The sequence below is a fragment of the Plecotus auritus genome (assembly GCF_963455305.1).
Source record: "Plecotus auritus genome assembly, chromosome: 4".
NCBI lineage: Eukaryota > Metazoa > Chordata > Mammalia > Chiroptera > Vespertilionidae > Plecotus > Plecotus auritus.
Window position 1 is genome coordinate 59,690,750 of NC_137775.1, and position 24,407 is coordinate 59,715,156.

General features: G+C 36.7%; 1 protein-coding gene across 12 annotated transcripts in view; it reads right to left on the minus strand.

Annotated features, from left to right (window-relative positions):
• LOC308246547 (cytochrome b5 reductase 4) overlaps positions 1-24,407 on the minus strand; it is a 185,846-nt gene that overhangs the window by 18,220 nt on the left and 143,219 nt on the right. For 9 of the 12 annotated variants that reach the window (XM_080664927.1, XM_080664924.1, XM_080664926.1 and 6 more), the window contains 7 exons: positions 20,453-20,482; positions 14,750-14,810; positions 13,125-13,182; positions 11,121-11,214; positions 8,274-8,306; positions 6,190-6,312; positions 12-152 (listed from right to left, as the gene is read on the minus strand). In XM_080664927.1, coding sequence (XP_080521053.1) covers positions 12-152; positions 6,190-6,312; positions 8,274-8,306; positions 11,121-11,214; positions 13,125-13,182; positions 14,750-14,810; positions 20,453-20,482 — 540 coding nt within the window. The remainder of the gene's footprint in view (positions 1-11; positions 153-6,189; positions 6,313-8,273; positions 8,307-11,120; positions 11,215-13,124; positions 13,183-14,749; positions 14,811-20,452; positions 20,483-24,407) is intronic. The other 3 variants (XM_080664923.1, XM_080664921.1, XM_080664922.1) reach the window with 3 other exon arrangements.

A 24,407-nucleotide genomic window follows, 5' to 3' on the forward strand; every position in this document is an offset into this window, starting at 1 on the left:
ACTTGCCTTACCTGTAATACTTAGCTTGAGGTAAACATGTTGCCCAATTGGCACCTGAAGGTGAGTGCTTGGTGGCAGCATCAAGCAGAAAAGCTTCGTATCATGAGTGGCATCTTCCTTGGAAATTAACTGGCACTTTCTGTAGTACAAACCTAAAAAGTGATTCATTTTCTCTTATTGATGAGTAAGTTAAGTGAGAAAAATACTAGACCCATTAAGTGAAAGCACAAACTAAGTTTTTGCTCTTTGGTTGAGCTTGAATTTCACTAAAAGACCTATATGTTTTTAAAATTTATCAGTACTTTGAAAATTGTGTAGTGTTAATTTTTTCCATTTTATTTCCTGAGATATCTATTTTTCAAAACCTGTGAATACTTCTATAACTTGAAAATAAACTTTATAAAATAAATGAGTATTATATTCCTCATGTCTATTATAGCATGTTAAAATTACATTCTAAGTAATTAAAACCCAATTTATTTCTTCTTAAATTCACTCTTTTTTATAATTCCATATTAAAGCCTTATATTAACCAGTTATATAAATTGTAGATGTGAAAAATATTTGACAAGCAACAAATTTACATTGTAAATTCTTTTCTTACAGAATGGAAATGTTCTGAGACTCAACTATTGAAACTTTAACAATATTAGCACTACTAAATAACTTTTAGAAATATTTCTTTGATAAAGACTGGAAAAATATACATTCCTGTATCTCTATGTTTGTACTATACATATGTATTACACACACACACACACACACACACACTAGGGGCCCAATGCATGAATTCGTGCACTGTGGAACTGTGGGCCGCGAGGCTGTGGTGGGCACAGGGGCGGGTCTCAGCCCATCCTCCGTGCCCCCACCCAACCCCTCCCGCCGCGGCCCCCAGTCCCCTGTCTGCCAGCAGCCCTGCTCCCACTGCCACCGCCACTCCCATGGCCTGACAGCACCAGCCCCGCTTGCACCCACTGATGGCACAGAGCAACTGGGGCTGGCACCAGCAGCGGGTGCGAGGGGAGCTGGCGTCATCAGCCGGTGCAAGCGGGGCTGTCGCTGGCAGCGAGTGTGAGAGTCAGCTGCTGGCCCTGATTGCCCCTCAGGAGCAGGGGGAGGTGGAGAAGTCCTGTGGGGTGATCTGGGCCAGCAGCCACCGCTTGCACCCACTGATGATGCCGAGTGATTGGGGCTGGCACCAGGCGCTGGCAGCAGGTGCGAGCGGCAGCTCTAGCACCGGTAGCAGGTGCGAGCGGGGCTGGTGCTAGCAGCAGGTGCAAGCGCCTGGCGGGACCGTGGTATGCAGCAGCAAAGAATTTTCAGTAACCACCAGAGTCTCGCCCTGATGACAGCGACCGGTGCCCCGCTTTGGTCTGGCACCCTTGCTCACCTGATCCACCATCCCGCTACAACCGATGACTGCCATGTTCCACGCGCGCCCCCTGGTGGTCAACACATGTCATAGCAACCGGTTGTGCGGTTGTTCAGTTATTCTGCCGTTTGGTCTATTTGACTATACTAATTCCAACATCTTTCCTACAAAAGGCTGCTATCATTTCAAAAGAAGATCTTAACTACAGATTCTAAAAGTTTTAAGAAAAATTTAAGAAAGTTTTTCTATTTCAATTGGACTGAGGACAGAGAAAGCTATAGCTGACACAATATGAGGAAAAAGGAGTAGAAATCAGATGTGCTGGCTACTGCAGTCTGGACAATGCCATTATTTAAGTTTAAGTGTCAGGTTTTTGGCTCTGTAAGCACAGACAATTACACAAGAAAATGTCAAAGTAACTTCTAAATTTGACATGAGAAGACACTGCATTAAAAGTATTCAACTTACATTTATGTTTATTTTCAAAGTAAAATTCCTTTAGCTAAGAAATTTCAGTAGGAGGAAGCCAGTATACTAATCAATAATTTAAGTTATCTATACTGAAAACCTAAGAACCATGTGATGGACTAAACATTTAAAGATACTGACATCAAGTTAATCATGATACTTTGATGATATAAATATTCAGCTTTGCTACAGTGAATAAAATAATCTACAGCCTGGCCAGTGTGGCTCAGTGGTGTCAACCTATGAACCAGGAAGTCACAGTTACAGGGTATGCAGGATGCAGCCAATCGATGATTCTCTCACCATTTGTTTCTATCTCTCTCTCCTTCCCCTTCCTCCCTGAAATCAATAAAAAGATTTATTAAAAAATATAAATTTAAGAATAACGAAGTGCCATAACATAATTCAAAATGATTCATTTTTTTAAAAATCTACAGCTTTTATTCTAAGAAGGGAAAGGAAAAATAAGAAATTATTTTTGTTAATTTAGTCACATATATGGAAATATCCCCTAAACTTTGAATCATTTAACAAAGTAGGAAACCTAATTTACTGAAAAATGCATGCCTGGCTACAATTTCAGACATGAAAGCTAAAGCTACCTATGGTGGTTCATACCTCAAGGAGAAATGTATGGCTGTGATAAAGAGTTCATGGAAAGCCTTGGGAAATTACTGAGAAGAATAACTGAGTAATATTCATTCTAACTATTTCCAAATGGAGGTCAGCCTTGGTTCTCAATATCATTTATTTCTTGGACTTGGCTTTTATAACAGCAAGAGATTTCATTTTCACAATATTTCTTTTCATTTTATTGTCTTTTACCTAATCTCTTCAGGTCTGTTAGATCACAGTGTTATTCCTTGACATTCTCCCTCCCTACCTAATACCACAAAATTCAGAACTCCTGCTCTGGTAAAATGAATCTATTTAACCATTCCCACACATGCCTTACTCTTTCTCCCTCTAAAACCTGCAAAATACCTAGCACAGTAAGTACCAGTAACAACAATTTGAAGCTCTATCTGGAAAGACTTTCATAGTTTTTGTAATTTTTTTTTGAAAGCTACTTTCAAAACATTGCTTGAAATCCACCTTCTTCAGTGAGTCATTCAAGGTCAAATTCATCTGCATCTGTTCCTTTGAGATTACCTCAGAATATGCTCTATTTGTACTACATAATGTGCCCTTATCAGCTTGTTTCATTATAAGAGTATTCTTTTAAAAAATTTTAGAGAGAGGGAGACACCAATTTGTGGTTCCACTTCTTTATGCATTCATTGGCTGATTCTTGTATATGCTCTGACTGGGGATCAAACCCACAAGCTTGGCAAATCAAGATAATGTTTTAGCCAACTGAACCACCCGGCAGGGCAAAAAGTAAAAGTATTCTTCAATCTCATATTTTGTGTACAGTTTTTCCTCCACCTGGGAGAATAATTTCTGATGCCTTTGATTTGTTTCATAACATAGTATCTAAAAGAGCCTTCAACACATAATAAGTTCTTAAAATATGGCTACCTGATACTTTTCTGAAAATTAAAATATTACCCACAATCATCAATAATAATAAAAGCGTAATATGCTAATTAGACCGGACGACCTTCCGGACAAAGCCGGGGCTGCGAGGGAAGTCTGGGTCCCGGGTGCCAGAGGGAAGCCAGTGCTGGCAGCCAGGGAAAGGAAGGCCTACTCTTGCATGAATTTCATACATCGGGCCTCTAGTATTTATATAATTTTAAATATTTAAATATGGTAAACTGAATACATGCAGTTAGTTCCTTCTAACTCCCGAACACCCCAAATAAAAGCAAAGATGTTTTATGTGTGTGTTTGGTTGTTTTTTAAGGCATAAACCTGCAAGGATAGAAGAATGAAAATTTTAAATAGCACAAAATTTTGCAAGCTGAGAAGCCAAAGGGATGATTAATAACTGACAGGCTCAATAAAGCTAAATCCTAAACTAGAGAAGTACAGAACGTCAAGAATCAACAACCCATTTGTAATACAAGATCCCTTTGCAGGGGTCCTCAAACTTTTTAAACAGGGGGCCAGTTCACTGTCCCTCAGACCGTTGGAGGGCCGGACTATAGTTTAAAAAAATAATTATGAACAAATTCCTATGCGCACTGCGGGCCCGGGACGAGTCAGCTGCTAAGCAGGACAGGCAGCGGCACCTGGCGGGCCAGATAAATGTCCTCGGTGGGCCGTAGTTTGAGGACGCCTGCAGGCTCAGAAATTGGCAGGACCAAATACCTCTGGATCAGATGGAAGGCAGAGCTAGAACCACTTTCCCGATAGAAAGTTCATTTAAGAAGCTTAGATGCCCTCCCACTCTCAACTTTCCTGAAGTCCTCCCTATTTAGCACAGTCACATAACTGAACCTCTCTTATTCTGGCAAAACATTTGAAGCTTGCTCTCCAGAGAGGGTAGAACACAGGACCTCTGAATTTGGGTTTATGTTATAGGCCAAACTGTGTCCCCTTCAATTTTCATATGTTAAAGTCATAACCCCAGTTCCTCAGAATGTGACACAGAAAAAGAAAATTACATAAGTTTACAGGCACCTAGCATTTTTTCCCCACATGACTTCTGAATTGTTGGGTGCAAGGTAGGAGAATGTTCACTCTGGAGACTCTGACAAAATAATGGCATCAGACTTTCCCAAAGAAATGATCAGCCATACAGTGAAAATGTTACTGTCAACAAGTCACACCTATATGCACAGTTTCCAATCAGCATTTAGAGTTCCACCCTGAAATATGAGCAGATAGTCAAACAGACATTCAAAGAAAGCATCTAATATTAAAAACAAAAACAAAAACCCCACAAGTTTTTCTATAAGTGTGGCTCAATTGGTTTAGCATCATCCCATGCATGGAAGGGTTGCTGGTTCAATTCTAGGTCATGGCACATACCCAGGCTGCAGGTTCCATCCCCCTAACCTAGTGCATATGGAAGGCAACTGGTGGCTCGCTCTCTCTCTCTCTCTCTCTCTCTCTCTCTCTCTCTCTCTCTCTCCCCCTTTCTCTCTTTCTCTTCCCCTTACTCTCTCTCAAATCAATAAAACATTAAAAAACAAAGAAACTTTGAGGACACAGATTTCACAGAGAAAAAAACACTATGGTAATTTTTAAAAACGTAAGAGAAGCTAATTAGAATAGGATACTAAAACAAAGAAACAAAAATCAAGAGGTCTTAGCAGTTAAAAATACGAGAATAGAAATAAATAATTCAATAAAAGAGCTGGAAGTCACAGCTAAAAAAAAAAAAAAAAAAAAATCTTCCACAAAGTAGAACAAAAGGACTAAACTGAAAATAAGAGAGAAAAGATAAGATAATTGAAGGACTGGTTAAGGAGTTTTAAAAAAAGAATACTTCTAGAAAGACAAAACAGACCACGTAGAAGAAAAATCAGGGTCATTGAGTTTCCATAACAAGAATTAGCACAAAAGGATGGATATCCTGCCCAAAGGATGAAGAGAGACCCATACCAAGGCATATCAAATAGTAAAACTTCTAAACATTTGGAACAAGGAGCCAATCCTACCAATTTTCAGAGAGAAAATATAGTGTGTTGACTCTGAAAACTCATTAAGTAGAACATAAATATGAACGCTTTTCTATAAATATGTTATACTAAGATAAAATGCTTAAAAAATAAAGGAAGAAAGGAAGTGAATGAAAAAATGAGATGAAGAAAGGAAATGAATTACATCCTTTAGGAGTAAACTGAGAAACTGGTTTAGGTAAGCAGAAAAACAATAAACATGCCTTTTTTAATAGAAAAAAAAAGATGAGCATACAAGGCATTAACTTAAACTTGTTTTGGCACCTTTTATGAAAATAAACCTGAAGAAGTGAATGGTTGGGCAGAAACACAAGTGGCTTCTCCATTCAGGTATCATTACCTAATGACTTCATGTTATGCCTAAACATTAGATAGTAGAATCTGAAATTTAATCTATTAAAAAAAAGTGCCCCATTTCAACTTCTTTTTTTTTCATTTTTATTGAATTTATTGGGGTGGCAATGGTTAACAAAATTATAAGGGTTTCAGGTACACGTCATCTGTCACCACCCCAAGTCAAGTCTCCATCCATCACCATTTATCCCCCCATAACTTCCTACAGCACTCCCCCTCACTCTTCCAGCAATCACCTCACTGTTGTCCATATCCATGAGTTTTTTCTTTTTTGCTCAATCCTTCCACGCACACCCCTCCCCTATTTCAAATAGAAGGAGATACAAGCAAAAGCTCATCCCAAAGTGGCCTTTCACGCTCTGGACAAATGTGCCAACATAACAATTTCTTAAACACAGGATTCAAAATAACAGCACAGCATACCTGTATCTTTCTTTGGAATAAGTGAATTATGATTCTCCAGGGGATGACCAAGACATTCCCAAGAAGTATTCTCCTTTTTCTTTAGGACAATCTCTATCTTTCCCACATTCGCAACAACCCGCACTGAAAAGAATATAAATTTCGTTTATGTTCATTAATACTAAATATAAAATTTTACTTTAAAACCAATCTTTCTCAAACAATCCAAATGTCCCAATCTGTATGAATGACACTGATAATTAGTAAAATAAATACGATTTTGTGCACATATTCATCAAAATTTTTATACCTTATATGATGTTAGATGCTCAACCACTGAGCACCACTAGCCAGACAGGTTTAATTTATTTTAAATTTAGATTAACTTTTTTCAAGCTAATTCATCAAGGACCAAACTAATATGTATTGCTAATTTTCATACAAGCTCAAATATAGCCATGGCAACTACTTAACATATATAACAAAGGAGAGGGCTGATATATACAAATCAACCATTGAATGCACCCATAAAAACAAATATAATTACACACTTAGTAAGGATCTGAGGGGTCTTGTGAGTGAATTCAGTAGACAATAATGAGGCTAATAAACACAGGAACCGCCTCAGTAGAATGAGGCCCTATAAAGTGCATGTGAATCTTTGATAATTAAAAGTCTTATACATTGTCTTTATTTTTGAATGATTAAAATAGTTTAGACTATATGGGTAAATAAACTATAGACTTTCATACATTGATTAAATTTCATAAATTGAATGTGTTGAAGACCTAAAGTATATATCATTTTGTCTTTAGTAACAATCTGTCTGTTCTTCCTCACGATAAACACAAAATTTCATAGCAATTTAACAACTTCTTATGATAGTCAAATGAATTCAATTTAATAAGCACTGATCTGAAGCTTACCAAACATAAAAACACGGTTTGTGATTTTAAAGAGCTAAATTTATGCAATTTATAGCTACTATGTATGGTATATAGAAAAGGGGAGATAGACCCAGGGTAAGGTATTCTGACAGTACTTTAAAACAAGAATACACACACACACACACAAAATGGATTGTTCTTCAACCTTAAAAAAGAAGGAAATCCTGCCATGCAACAACATGGGTAAACCTGGAGGGTGTTATGTTAAGTGAAATAAGCCAGACAGAGAGGATGAATATGACATGGTATCTCTTCTGATGAAATCTTTAAAAAAAAAAAAAAAAAGGTAAATTCATAGAAACAGGGACTGGGATTGGGGGGAGGGAAAATTGGGAAGGGTATAAACTTTCAATTATGAGATGAATAATCTGAAAATCTAAAGTATAACATGGTGACTACAGTTGATAATACTGTATTGTATAATTGAAATTTACTAAGAGTAGAACATGTGTTCTCACCAAAAAATAAAAAGTAAATATGTGAGATGATGGATGTTAATTAATTCAACTGTGCGAATCCTTTCACAATATATACCTATATCAAATCATCTTGTTGTACATATTAAATGATTTTATTATATTTAAAATAAAGCTTAAAAAATCCCAAGAAACCACCACTCTATAACGAGTCTTCTGTTGTTAAACAGCTGTGTAAAATCCACATTGTGTATTTATATGCAGCAATATTTACAATTTAATATACTTTATCAACACTAAACATTCAAAAAAGAAAAATTTATCTGGTCTAGAATATTCTTACAAGCTGAATGTCAGGAGTAGGGCAGAAATAAGGAAGAAAGGAAGGAAGGAAGGAAGGAAGGAAGGAGGGAAGAAAGGAAGGAAGGAAGGAAGGAAGGAAAAATAAAAGGGAGACAATTTTTTTTTTTCTAAGAAGAAGAAAAGGGAAGAGTAAAGAGATAGAAGGAACAAGGGGAAAGAAAAAAGGTGGGGGGGTGGGACCTGAAATCAGAGGGAGAATATATTTAAAAATTAATGCATTTGTTTATCTAAAAAATATCACATCTTTATTTTGAAACAGGAATATAAGTATGAAAAATAAAACAAATGCTAATTTCCCCCTTCTTCATATGTAGGTATGTATGTATGTGCATATGTGTATATGTATGTATATACATAATTATTTTTTGGTAAAGCATACCAGAAAAATCTTCTTGAATCGCATGGCTTAGCTCTGGAAAAGAAAATTTATATATTTAGTTAAAACCCAGTAATTCCACTTCTAGGAATATATCACAAGAAATCAGAAACACCAATCTGAAAGGATATATGCACCCCTATGTTCATAGCAGCACAATTTACCATAGCTAAGATTTGGAAACAGCCTAAGTGCCCATCAGCAGACGAATGGATTAAAAAACTGTGGTACATCTACACAATGGAATACTACACTGCTGTAAAAAAGAAGGAACTCTTACCATTTGCAATAGCATAGATGGACCTGGAGAGTATTATGCTAAACGAAATAAGCCAATCAGAGAAAGATAAATACCACATGATCTCACTCATTTGTGGAATATAGTAAACAACATAAACTGATGAACAAAAATAGATTCAGAGACAGAGAAGCATCGAACTGACTGTCAAATCTCAGAGGGAAGGCAGGGGAGGGGGCGGTGGTAAGAGATCAACCAAAGCACTTGTATGCATGCATATAAGCATTACCAATGGACACAGACACTAGGGGGGTGAGGGCATGTGCTGGCGAGTGGGAGTGGCCAGGGAGAGGTCAATGGGGGAAAATATAATATTGTAATAGCTATGTGCGGGCCAGGGGAGTACTTGAAATATTAGGGTGATCACTCTGTAAAGTATATGATTGTCTAACCACTATATTGTACGCCTGAAACTAACACAAAATGATATTGAGTATGAAAAAAATAGAATAAAAAAAACCAACTTTAATTCACACAGTTCATGAACATCATATAAGATCATTTAAATGGGTCTTTTATGCACTATTTCAAATCTCTCAAGATAAGTAAAACATATTCTGAGAGACCAAAAGAAAGAAACTGTATACAACCAAAATGTAGAGTCAAATCATTTAAACATACTACATATATTTCTTCAATTTTGCGTAATTCTCTCCCTATTAATTAAAGAGTGAACACTCAATTGCTCACAGGTGGTAACCCACACTACTCCAAGTGTGGGTCCCAGACTGATGACTCTACAAACCAAGAAGAGAGCAGGGGAGGGAGCCAGGCGTGCACGCATGCTCCGGGTGTGCACATGCACATGTGAATATAGGCCAGACCAGTTTAGCTCAGTTTTTTCTTTCTCGTTGTTCTCTAAAGCTGAATGCTCCAGTTATTGAAGAAAGTTTACTGAGCATCTGTGTGTGCCATGCACTTTCTAGGTGTTATGGGCACAGCCATTGGTGAAAGAGAAAAATCCCTGGAACTTACATTCCAGAAGGAGGAGATGCAAGAAATATTTTTTACAAACATTTGCTCTAAATTTCACTGTGATAATATGGTTATCTAGAATTTAAAATTTTACATTATTTCAGTTTTCTGATCCAATATTACTAACCAAGAGTTTCATATTTTTTAATGTGGAATTTTTGTTTTTTAATAAATGTGCAGAGATATGTTAGCTACATGCAGGGTGAACACTATTAGCCATAATATTTGAAACATAATAGATGCTGGCACAGAGGTTTCATTTAAAGAAAAATTATGACAATGCTAATGAATAATGTATACTTTTCTAGACATCTAAGTGTTTTCTAGACATCTCCCATAAGAGGCAATTTACATTAGACCTTAGGCTAACAAAAAGTAGGATAGGACATATTTGTAGGAGAAAGGTTTGATTTTGATTAATAAATGAAAGGAAATAAAAAAGAAAAAGACATTTATCATCTCTGACCAAATTCAGGACTATAGGCTCTTCACTAATATAGCAAAGCATTAAGCAGAATCCTGAGTCAGCTGAGATCTAGAGAATTTCAGTCTGTGTTTTACAAAAGTAAACGAAAGGTTCTTTACATAAGAATTCATGCTTAAACCAATTACCAAGATAATTTTCTTCTTGCTATTGTTTTTATTTCATTTCTACCTTCTAATTAGAATATCATCTTCATAAAAGGAGATAAGAGGAAAATCCTAGAGTCAAGTTCATTATGGGTCAAAAATGGATTCGGAATCTGGTATCTTTTCAGTCCTGATTTCAGTCCTGACTTTCTTTCTTTTGATAGGTCTGTAATCTCTCAAAACAGACAGAAGTGAATTGTACAGTTGGTCTCTGATCATGGAGGGATATAATACAACCTTGCAGTCCATGCTGCTTCAGTGCAGCCTGACTTCCTTGTGACCCAGATGGCAAGAAACAGGCCGATGAAACTAGCACCCAGTGACGGGTGCCTACTAGAAGCATGTGACAGACAGGCTTCCAGAGATTAGTCTGTAGGTGTCAAGAAGAGTCTTACAAAGCTGGGCCAACAAATATTTCATATTATTATTTATTTTGATTACATCTAATTATTTAAACTTGGGAAAGGTGAGGTTATACTGCCATTTGCTAGCAATTTCTTTAATAGAAATGAAATATCAGAAAAAAGTGATAAAAATGATAAACCAAAATGATAGCATATTAAATATTAAACCAAAATAATAGCAGATAGCCCTGGCTGGGTGGCTCAGTTGGTTGGAACGTCGTCTTGTGCACCAAAAGGTTGCAGGCTCAATTCCCAGTCAGGGCACATACCCAGGTTTTGGGTTTGATCCCTGGTCAGGGCACATACTAGAGGCAACCGACTGATGTTTCTCTTTCATATCAATGTCTCTCTCTTTTTTTTCCTCTCTCTCTCCCCATCCTTTCCTCTCTCTCTAAAAAAAAGATCAATAAAAAGAACATACCCTTGGGTGAGGATTAAAAAATAATAGAAGATAAATATTTAGTACCTAGACTTCAGACCAAGTTATTGGCATATGTAAAGGACATTGGAGTTGTTTCCACTAATAAAGAATAAAGTACTTACCAATATGTATAAGATATGAATAATCCTTGATGATAGTTTCTGCTCTAAAGGAATCATACTGATGATCAACTATTACTGAATCTAAATTGACATCCTTAAATAGAAAGCAAAAAGAGAAAGATTAAAAGGTTTTTGCCAAACTTCTACAACTATACTTTTTTAAAAATATACATTTTTATTATTTCAGAGAGAAAGGGAGATGGAGAGAGAGATAGAAACATCAATAATGATAATTGATCAGCTGCTTCCTGCACACCCCCTACTAGGGCTGGAGCCCGAAACCAGAGCATGTGCCCTGACCAGGAATCTAACTGGGGACCTCTTACCCTTCCCTTTTCTTCTCCTTAGAAAAAAACACTGAGAAACACCAGCCAGGCCAAAAGAATTTTTAAAAGATGTAATACCTACACTTGATTTTAGCCAAAAATAGAAACAGAGGCATAGATATATGGAACAGACTGACAGTTGCCAGAGGGCAGGGAGAATGGGGGACTAGATGAAAGAAGGTGAAGAGATTAAACAAAAAACATAAACATAACACACAGACACAGATAACAGTGTGGAGACAGCCAGAGGGAGAAACGAGGGTGGGGCCTAGGCAAAGAGCTGGGGGATAGAAAGGCAAAGAGAGTATGCTTGGGGTGGTGGGTGCACCATGCAGTGTGCAGATGGCGTTTTATTGAATTGTGTGTGCACTTGAAATCTGTATTGTTTTGTGAACCAATGTCACTCCAATTAATTCAATAAAAAACTTAAAAATGCAATACCTGACTATTTAGGCAGGGCTATGGACCTCTTTTTCCATAGACTGTCAAATAAAATAAAATAAAAATGACAGCAGCCAACACAATAGCCATCCAGTGTGAACAAATCAAAATTATACCCATTTTTTTGTTAAATTGGCAAAAAATAGCATATTTTTTTGGTGTGCTGCAGAATTTTAGTTAATGTGTGCAATGAAATGAAAAAGGTTGAGAATTGTTGATTTATACCTTACACTGAACACATAATAACACATAGTCCTCTGAGCCTCACTGATATTATTGATGGCAGTAAACCCCAGCTTCCTTAGGTGCTGCCCTCTTGGTTTTGGATTGTGCAATGAGACAATAACAAGGAGGAGTGGAAGGCGGGACAAGCCGTGCCTGTGGCACTCCTGGCTGTATCAGGCAGAGGCTGGTGGCTCTTATGGAATGGTCAAGTCCTGCTATAAGAATCAGAGGAACTCACTGGCTCAGATGTGGTTTTGCTACTACAGAAGTAGCATGGATTCTCAGAAATTCCTAGCTGCTAGAACTTGTCTTTAAATCCACATGGTTTCTCAAGTGTGGGGACCTTGTTAGTTGCTGGAGGATGTGTTTGGAAATGTTGTAAGTTGCCTCTTTATTTGTCTGATTTCCCAACTGAACTATAAACCCAATAAAAGCCAAATCTCTATGTATCTGGCATATTAGATTCCTGACATCTAAGAGAGCACTGCAAATAAAGTAGGTGTTCAAGAGATGGTGAATGAATTATGTCCTGAATTTTAATTTCAAGAGGGCATCTGAACCCCTTTAGTGGTTTACCTATTCTAAGCCACAGCAGTAGTCTCTCCTGTCTCTCAAATCCCAATTTATGGTCAGGAAATTAGTTCTCATGGTGAAGTTAAGTGGGATTCTTACTTTGCCATCCATGCTTTAAAAAAAAAAAAATCATAGAAAAGCACATATAATGCTTCTAGTCTAGTTTTTTCTAAGAGGTTACAGTGTGGTTGTTAAGAGCATACACAATGGAGCTAGCCTGCCTGGGTTCAAAATGCTAGATCTGCCACTTACTATGTGACTTTAGGTAAATAACTTAATCTCTCTTTGTTTCCTTATCTGTAAAGCAGGAATGAGAAAAGTATTTACCTCATAGAGGTAAATGGTGAGGGGTAAATAAGTTAATACAAGAAAAATGCTTAGAAACTACATGGCACATAGTTAACACTTATTTTTTTTCCGATTTTAAAGATATATTTACCTTCTGTTTAGTATATATGACAATGGTGACTAAAGAGTCTGTTTGGAACCAGTCATAGCTGTAAAATATCAAGAAAAAATGAATTATTATATCAATAATCATGTGCATTAATATGATTAAAATAACTAAAAATCTACAGTGAGAAATATATTTTCTAGGTAAACTTTTTTCCTAAATAATCAGTGGTCTTACCATTATATAACTGGTAATTTTTTCCAAATTTAAAATACCTATACTTCCATGTTTCAACTTGGGTTAAAAAAAACACAAACAGGTATTTCTGACAAGACACTTTTTATAAAAGTTATACATCTCCTTACTAAAATCTTCTTTCATCAGAACAAACAAAACACAGTATGTTTTTTTAAGGAACATAACAAAATCTACATGCTTATAATTACTTTTACTCCTCCCTGTCACAAATATTATTACTCAAGAAATTAATTCATCAAGGTGGTTTATTGAGTAAACAGTAAAACTTAAGGTAAAACTAAGTCTTCTGTTTTGTAATAGCTATTAATCAAACTGTTAGTGTTTTGAACTTATTACCTACATAGAGGCACCCATAAGTAAATCCTAGAGGAGGTATCCTTAGGGCCTTAACATATATAAAATAATTTAGAAGACTGCATATGAAATAATTTAACAAATATAGGAGGATGCTGCTATATAATATAGGAGCTTAATCACAAGGAACAACAACAGCCTGTAATTACTGGAATCGAGAGTCTATAGACCAATGATAGGGAGAAAGGCAGAAAGAGAAAAAACTACAAAGAACATAAATAAGCCTGAGGACATTTGAAATCTCCATAGTCCGTATATATGTACGGACTATGGACTTTTCACATATGTATGTGTGTGTGTGTGTGTATGTGTGTGTGTATATATATATATATATATATATATATACACATATACATATACATATATATATATATATATATATATATATATATATATATGAAAAGTCCATAGAGCAATTCATATATATATGAATTGCTTAATTTACTAAGACTGTTGGTGTTAAATACATTTTGAAAGATTTCTATTAAAAATTGTATAACAAATTAGATATACAAAGAACAGAATAGTTCAATAAATTATGGTATGGTCATATAATGGAATGCAGACAAAAATGCTTTTATAGAATATTTAATAACATAGGAAATTGGGCATAGAATATATCGTAATACCAATATTTTCAAAAGAGAATAATATTGAAGTAGGTATTATATGAATCAAACTGGGTGGAATAAGCCAAATATTAAGAGCATATATTTAAGGTTGATGGTATTGACAATTGATTTTTATCATTTTCTTTTGTATTTCTCTGCATTTTCCAAGTTTTCTACCATAAATGTATATTTTATAATAAAAAATATTTTGATAGTTTAATTAAAGTATTGGTATTTAAAATGAATTAAACTTCAGTTATATTAAAAACTCAAATTTACAGAATAGTTCATTCTCCAATAATGTCTGATAAAGAAAGTTCTTGTGTCAGAGAAGCATGACTAATATAGTAAGCAATAAATCAAACCCATCACTGTTTTATTTTTTTAATGTGTATATTTTGGTCTAAAACTGATTTAGCTTTGAAAGAGTAAAACAAGAATGCATACCTTGGAGAAATTGGGCCTTCTTTGGCAAGTGCATCTGGCACTTGGCTCTTGGGAAGCATGCCTTCACAAAGAAAACAAACAAAATAGCCACAGTTCATTGATGCAGCACTTTTATTTTAACCTTTTCAGTAAACTTCTTATTAAAATATTATAAAAGGACAAAAATCACGGATATACTACTCAATAAATGTTCATAAAGTAAAAACATACCCTGACCCAGCACCCTGTTTGTAACCCCTCCTGATCACCACCCTCCCAAAAGTAATCATTCTTTTAGCATCATGATTATATTATACTTGTATTTGACCTTTCTAAAAATGGAATCATATGACATGTTCTCTTTTGATCTGACTTTTTTTTTTTTTTGTCCAGCATTATAGACATTATAGTTCTTATGTCAAGTAAGCATGATTGATAGCAATAAATCAAACTTGGAGCTTTCTGAGATTTTATCCATGCTGTTGAATGCCTCAGTAGTTTGTTTGTTTTTATTAATGAGTAGTATTACATTGTATAAATGTACCAAAATTTATTCATTCTCCTGTCAACAGACATTTGGGCAGTTTTCACTATTACGCAAAGTGCTGTTACAAATATTATTGTACATGTACATTCTTAAAAAACATATATCCACATTTCTGGTAGGTATATAGGGTGTCATATGCTTAGCTTTGGTAGATACTATTAAACAGTTTTCTAAAATGGTGTACCAATTTACACTTTTCACCAGAAGTGTTTGAGGGTTCCAGTTGTTCTATAACCTCACTGACATGCGGTATTGTTTTTTTCCATTTCAGTCCTTCTTTTGGGCATATATCACTAAAACATTCTAAACGTCCATTAAAGCTGGTTTTCAAGTTGTATTGGAAAACTCTGAGACGCGGAAGAATTCTGTAGATTCTGTAAACATGAAATATTTTCCTCCCACAACAGGAATGCACTGTTGTATCTATAAAATTTTCTTTGGAAAAAGAGTACTGCTGCTAAAAGACTTTTGAAAATCACTACATTGATTATATTATTTCTCAAACTGTGTAGGAAAGGAAAGTAATGTTTAGTTTCTGATAAGCCTTGAAATTCTCAAATTAGAAGTCACAGTATTTATATAAAGTTAGAGTTGGGAGGTGCCTTTAAGACAAACTAGTTTAGAGGTTTTCAAGATGCTTTTTAGTTGGAAAATCTTCTGTTGAAACACAAGCTTAAGTGCGAACACAGGTGTCAAACTGCCATATTTTTAGGATGAGGTTGATTGAGAGCCCTGAATTCAGGCCTCCCTCACCCATGGAACACTGCAGAATACACTTAATTTTCAGATAAACAAAGCAAGTCTCTGAGATGTGACATAAGGCCAAAGATATGAAGCAATTAGCAGTGAGCCTAAAGAAGGATGCTCTACCACAAAACTACAGGTATAATAAAAGAGATAAGAACATAATAAATAAAAATATATTCTTTCTAAAATGATAAAAACAAGAAAAAACGAAATTAAGTTTTTGAGAAGCCCTAAAAGATATTTTATTTAGAGATATATAGAAGCTTGGAGAGGAACCAAGATGGCGACATAGGTAAAACCTGAACTTGCTGCCGCGCAAAACCACATCAAAACTACAACTAAAGACAAAATGGATATCATCCAGAACCATGGGAAGGCTGGCTGAGTGGAAGTTATACAAATAGAAGGAAAAAGAAAAGCACAATGAGACTGGGAAGAGGTGCGGAGGTACGGAAGTGAAGTGCGGAGGTGCGGAGGTATGGAGGTGCACGCAGAAAGGGGCTGGTAACTGGGGTATGCTGTTGTCTTTTTCAATTGGGAGGGAGATACAAGCTCCCAATTGCTCTGAACTCCAGTTCTGGGCAAGACTCTTGGGATCCAGACTCATAAGGGGAGAAACTGGACTGTCTGGCATCGAGCCGGAACACGAGGGCAGCTTTCTCTCTGAGGTGCTTGCAGCGATCATTGTTCCTGCAAGGTGCCACGGGACACAGAGACCCAGGGACCTCTTCGGGCAGGGCTGATATCAGCCATTGCTGTTTGCTCCACCCTGGTGATTCCCTGAGACCCCACCCCACCCAATTTACAACCCCACCCAATTTACAACCCCACCCAAGCTGTGCGCAGAGGCTTTTGCATATGAATGGCCTGGCCTTTGCAATCTAAAACCTAACAAACTGCAGCTGGGTCAGAGAGCCACAGAGCCTCCAAAAGAAGGCCCAAGGTTGGACAGCAGCTTGCATTGCTTCACAGCTGGGCCTCATCTGGGCACCTCCAAACCCTGAACAAAGAGGAGGAATCTGCAGATCTCTTTGTAGCTACTGCTGGGTGGCCTCAGACAGTGGCTGACTTTGCACCTCCTTGGAGATCCAAGAGCCAGTGTACCCAGTGGTCAGAGTGAGACCATCCAGATTAAAACTCTTCACAAACCATAAGAGACACACTCAGGGGGCAGACTCTGTGAGCGCCAAAGCCCCACTGAAGCAAATCTTGCCCCAAAAGGGTGTCTCCAGCACAGAAGTTCTCCCATTGTAGACACAGCTGATTCTCACAGCCAATTGGCCTGGAGGTCAATTCCTCCCAGTGATACCAACAGCAATCAAGGCTTAACTACAACAAGACTGTGCACACAGCCCACAAAGGAGTGCACCAAGAGTGTCCACCTCAGGTAATTGGGGAGGCTGAGTCACTGGGACCTATAGGACACCTAGCACACAAAGCCACTCTATCAACACAGGGAAGCAGCCAAAATTCGGAGACAAAGAAACAGGTCACAAATGAAAAGAAATGGAGGAAAGCAAACTACTGGATATAGAGTTCAAAACCACAGTTACAAGGTTACTCAAGAATCTTCTAGAAACCTCTGAGAAATTTAGTGAGACCCTCAAGGATATGAAAAAGGACCAACTAGAAATTAAGCATACACTGACTGAAATAAAGAATAATATACAGAGATCCAACAGCAGACTAGAGGATCCCAAGAATCAAGTCAAAGATTTAAAAAGAAACAAAAAACACCTAACTGGAAAAGCAAAAAGAAAAAAGAATCCAAAAATATGAAGATAGTGTAAGGAGCCTCTGGGACAACTTCAAGAGTACCAACATCTGAATTATGTGGGTGCCAGAAGAAGAGAGAGAGCAAAATATTGAAAACCCATTTGAAGACATAATGACAGAAAACTTCCTCCACCTGGTGAAAGAAACAGACTTACAAGTCCAGGAAGCGCACAGAACCCCAAACAAAAGGAATCCAAAGAGGACCACACCAAGACATATCATAATTAAAATGCCAAGGGCAAAAGACAAATAGAGAATATTAAAAGCAGCAAGAGAAAAGCAGTTACCTACAAGGGAGTACCCATATGATTGTCAGCTGATTTCTTAACAGAAACTATGCAGGCCAGAAGGGAGTGGCAAGAAATATTCAAAGTAATGAATAGCAAGAACCTACAACCAAGATTACTCTACCCAGCAATGCTATCATTTAGAATTGAAGGTCAGATAGAGAGCTTCACAGATAAGAAAAAGCTAAAGGAGTTCATCACCACCAAACCAGTATTATATGAAATGCTGAAGAGTATTCTTTAAGAAGAGGAAGAAGAAAAAGGTAAAGATAAAAATTATGAACAACAAAGTGACAGCAAACACATATCTATCAACAAATGAATCTAAAAAGCAAGTGAATAAAAAATCTGATGAACAGAATAAACTGGTGAATATAATAGAATCAGGGGCATAGAAAGGGAGTGGACTGACAATTCTTGTCGGGGAGGAGGTGTGGGGGGTGCGGGAAGAGACTGGACAAAACTCGTACACCTATGGATGAGGACAGTGGCGGGGGGGCGTGGGTAAGGGCAGAGGGTGCGGTGGGTACTGGGTGGAGCTATCGGGGGGGGGGGAAGAGGAACAACTGTAATAACCTGAACAATAAAGATTTATTTTAAAAAAGATATATATATATATATATATATATATATATATATATAAAATCTTTTGGAGGCCTCTTATATAAATAAACACATCACAATCTAAGAATTTCTATAAGAAAAAACTATAAACAGAATTAATAAAAACATTCTAAAAACTATATAGCACCATAAACATATAAATTATTAGGAGAGAATAATGCCATAAGCCAAATAATACACACCTTACACATTATATCCTAGGGATAAGTTGAAGGAATCTGAGATTAATGTGGGGTGGAGTAAAATAATTAGGTAAAGCAAGTTGGACTGAATGGATATTATTATTCTCCATTCTGATTGATGGACTGATATCAAATTGAAGGGATCAAGTCTCTAATGGAATATTATAGTAGTCTATTCCATTCAATATTTTAAACAACTGTATGAATAAAGACTTAGAAGGCAGGTAGATCACATCTACAAATACATACACTTACCACCAAGACTTAAATGAGCTGCACATGAGAGGCAGCTAATACAGCAAAAGTAGGTTTACAGTTGTGAGTAGGTGAAACAAAGTTTATTCTTGTATTATTATTATTATTTTTCCTTATAAGTATAAACCTACTTTTGCTTACCCATGCATGTATATGTGTGTGTATAACAATCTCAGAGATCTAAAGTCTTAAGAGGTAACTGTGCTAGCCAGACCACTGGTATGTTATAGTCCATTTTTAAGGGCCACCTTTAACTGAGATAGTAGTTAAATGCAGTGCATCCAAAGCAGGGCAATAAGAAAGTAAAGGTTCTGGGAAGCCATATGCGGTGGGAAATGAAATGCCCAGTCCATCAGTAATTAGTCTTTAAGTGAAGGCTGTTTGTGTAGTATTACAGAAGAGCCAATCATCAGATGAAATTTAAGATCAGTGCCTCATTTATGCAGTGTTATACTACTGGATAAGCAACTTTGGTTGTTACATTGAAAACTGCATAAATTAGTCTACAGTACAGACTATTTTCTCTACTTATAAAAACACTAGAGGCCTGGCCTGCAGGCATCAGGCTGAAACTGGCTCTCCGACATCCCCCAAGGGATCCCGGATTGCGAGAGGGTGGTTCTCGAGTGATGCACCCCGGAATCAAGCTCCCTCCTCTCTGGTTCCGGGTACCTCACCCGAGAACCACAGCTGCCAAGTCACCGCAGCTCGGCAACTATTGCATTGAGCGTCTGCCCCTTGGTGGTCAGTGTGCATCATAGCTACCAGTCGGATGGTCAGATGGTCGCTTAGACTTTTTTTATATACAGATAACTCATCTGGCATTTTAGCTTATTAGCCGAATTTCTAAAACTTTCTTATGCAGAGAGAAAAAAACCCTATTACTAAACATACATTAATATAGTTCAGTCATAATTCCAAGTCATACTGAATGGCTGAAGAAGGCACTGCTGCTGAGCCCAGCTAGAGAAGAGTGGGTTAACAGGCTATGAGCATCTGTACGTAAATACTGGAAGTGACCTCACGTGGCTGAGAGAGGTGACTTGTTCAGTTTTGCTTCCTAATGACTACAAGTCTTCAAGCTGAGGAAGATGAACACATGTTCAGGGATGTCATAGAGGGGACTACTATAAGAGTAATGGCTGGAATATGGGATCTATAGAGTTCTGTCAATCCTTTAAGTTTGGGAAAATAAAGACATTGTTAGCATAAATATATATCTGAACACCCCAGGTAATTCTGTAAAGCAATATTATATATTACCAAATGAGTAGGATTCATTTTTCACTATAAATATATGACTTACCATTTAAGACTTTCTTTTCCTCATGATAGTCTGTACAGTGATTTAGAAAAAAAGTCAGATAAGAATATTATAATACCAAAAAGAATATCCCATATAATAAAGAGGTAATATGCTAATTGTCCATCATGCTCCCACAAGATGGTAGAGACCATAGCCACAAGATGGCGGCGCCCAGTCCCCTCAGCCCCGCTGCGGGGGGGGGGGAGGGGGTTGCAGGCACGCTGTGTAGCCGGGCCCGCCCCCAGGCGGGTCCAACCCCTCCACACACCTGCTGCCAGAGTCCCCCAGTCCCTTCAGCCCCACCAGCAATGAATTTTCACGTGACCATTACCTTTTTAAAAAATCCTTACCCAAGGATATGATTATTTCTTTTAGATCATCTGTTCTCAAGGAGCAGGCCTAAGCCAGCAGGTGGGCATCTCCCAAGGGTCCCAGACTGTGAGAGGGCACAGGCTGGGCTGAGGGACCCCCTGTGTGCATGAATTTTCATGCACCGGGCCTCTAGTCAGTTAATATTATTGACTTAAAGATATCAACCCTTCTTTCTTCAAGGGATTTCTTTTAAGGTCTGAGAGAGAAATAAGGGCTCATGTTTCAAACAAATTTCATCTCTGAAGATTGGCAGGCCATCTCTCCAGGCATTTCACTGGGCTTTTTATCTACTTATTTGATTATTTTTCTAATGCCCTGATTAACTTTTTAAGAAAGCATATAAAACCCCAAGTTTTTCCCAGGTTATCATATTTTAAATTAGTCAAAATTAACAAGAATTTATTAGATTATATTCTAGAAATGAAACATACATATTAACAACCCAAAGAATGATACTTTATTATGTTTCTCTTTTATCTAGGTCAGTATTTAAAATCGCCACTGTTACTCCAAATTTAAATGGCCATAATGCTGAAAATATGTTGACTTTCATATGTATATAAAATGCAATCATTAGTGTTACAACCCAGAAAAAAAAATTTAACAGATATTGTTTTTTTAGGATGGCAGCCAACTCACCAATCTATATAGCTTGATCACAAGAGTTATACCATATGGTCAAAATAACACCCTCAGCAAGTTGCCAGTGTTTAAAAAAATAACTGAATGACAAGCTAACACAAAATATCAAGCAGTAAATTGAAAGAGATCACTTGTTAGTGTGATAATATCTTGTTTTATAGAAAAAGAAAGTTAAATCAAAGCTTTCACATTTTTTATGTTCTGATTTTCAATCAACCAGAGAATCCCATAATAACCTCCATTTCACACACCTGTCATAAAATAATCATGTTTAAGGGGGCCAGATGACCAGCCATTTTGTTTATTTTCACCATTTTCCAAAATAATTTCATAGCTGAAAGGAATCTTAACAACATATAGCAAATTATCATGTGATACTCTATTTATGACTGAAAATCAGAGGTCCAGGACTTGAATGAAATCCACAGCTCTTAAGCAGCAAAGCAAGATTAGACTCCATCTTTTCTGAAACTTAGCACCACACTTACTATAGCATTACTAGAGTTAATACTCACTGAAAACACAAAAGACCTAAAAACCATTTAGACTATACCTCAAAATGAGCTTTAATCAAATGCCAGATAAAAATCTAGTCATTATAATTTTCAAGGGACCGCTGATGTCCCTGTTTAGTCACTCTCATTCAATCAGTTTCATCTGTCTTTGCTATTGCAGTTGTGATTCTTTGTTTTATCTTAGAACAAACAGCAGTATCACAAGTAAATCTATTTTCAGTGTACCACACAGCTGGCAGTTTGATGAATTTCATTTATCATGTAAAACAATTTGTTTTTATCTAAGAGGCTCACAGATTTTGAGAAATTGCCCAAGTAATTAGTTTCTACTGAAAAATATGTATTTACTTCTTGTCTGATCTGAACTGATTTGAATCTGTCAGAATTTTCTGGATCCTGATAAATTAGTAATTTTTCCCTGGTTCTTTTTTTAATACAAAAAGTATCAGTAGGAAAAGAACTTCTAACCAAATGATCTAAATTACCTTTAAAAACTCCATTAGTCTACTTTTTCAGCTCTTTTCAAAAACTGAGTCATAGAAATAAAAAGATAATTTTTTTGGCTATTAAGCATATTTATATCTGAATCATTTTGGTCACATGAGACACTTTGCTGACTAAAATCTGTTTGTTATTCTGTCTTGATAACTAATTCTATCATTTGGTTGGTTCCATGGCCAAGAGAATTTATCTTTTCTCATAATGCTGTATGTACTGCATTACTCTGCTTGGAACCTCTGCTTTCTGGAGAGGTCTGGGTCATTAGGAAGGCTAGCACTGTCACCTACCAGCATCCTGCTCTTCTTTGGTAAGAGGGCTTGGTAAGCACTTTTAATTGTGACTCCAATCTAGTTCACCTCTGCTGAGTGGAGCCACAGGCAGATCCCCTGGGGTAAAAAACAAAAACCCTGCTTTGCCAGTATGCTCATTCTTTTGACATATACCTGTTGATCATCATCTTAACAGGGATACTGACATAATAAGAAACTATTTGGATAAAAGTTAGAACAATGTAAATATATAGATAGTTTGCCTATACATGAATTAAGATAATTTGGAATGATTCACAATAAAAGTAGTAATACGGTTACCTTTGTGTGTGCATGGAAGGAGAGAAGGGTAGATGGGAGACAAGTATGATAAGGGCACTTCTCATTCTTGAATCGTGTGAATGCACTACTTACTCAAAAATTAAGTAAACCTAACTAAAATCAAAATGTCATTATGTTCCTTTTAATACAATGTGATAAATGCTGTAAAAGATGTATATAGAAGGTGGTGTGGAAGCCTACAGAGGGTGGGCATCTGTACTTACAAGGAATCAGAAAGACTCCACTAAGGAAGTAATATTTTTAGCTACATTTTAAAACTATACAGGCATTTGTCAGAAAGGCCTTGAAAAAAACATTTTAGGAAGACATATACTGAGCATTAATATCAGAATGTTTTCCATTTATCATGTAGCTCATCTTCCCTTCTGACTCTAAAAGATTGATATCATGAAACCATCAGATATAAGTTTAGTCTTGTTACCAGAGATCTTAGTCACAAAGTCCAAAACATACCACCGTGTTCCCTTCACTGCTTAGCCTTGCCAGAAGACTCTATGGCTCTCTACGATGTGTTTAACAACCATTTTTCTCTAGACTTCTTCCATTACCTCTAAATGGAACTCCTCATAACACAACTTAGGCCTAATTCTTGATTTTGTTTCAAAAGTTATATATACTCATTTCTCATATCTTATAAAATTTCATAATTTTTATATTTCTTAATTCTCTTTACCTTTAACTTTCCTCTATTCATCTTTGAAATCATTTTCTGAATCATCTTTAAATGTTATATATCTCTCAAACTTGGAGGTCCAGAATTACTCCTTATCCTAGAAACAGTTTACCAGCAGAATTACAATAAAAATAGAATAGTTCAAAATACATACTCTAAAAAATCCCAGGATTAAACTAATACAAGAGACTCTTTAGTAGCAAAAGCAAATTAAGGCAACCTGAGATAACAAATTTGTTCATTCAATAAAGGCCATTTCATCATGACACCCTGCCCCTTTTCCTCCACTAGTAACAGTCTTGCTTCCCCCAACATTAGCCTCTGAGCTTGTGTTTTGCCCACCCACTTGAGCCCTGAACTGTCCCCATTTTACCAATGAGGAAACTGATGCTCTTAGGAAAAAGAACACTGAACTTCCAGCCCATCCAATGCTGTCTTGTTTACATACCAACTTCACAGACATGTGCCACTATAATATTTTAAGGATAAAAACTAATTCATATATGAGGGTTTCTCTACTTCAAAACTATAAAAATTGGGGGATGGATAATTCTTTATTATGGAAATCTATCCTGTGCATTACAGGGTACTTACAGCATCCCGAACCTCTCCTCTAACCACTAGAATGCCAGGAGCATTTA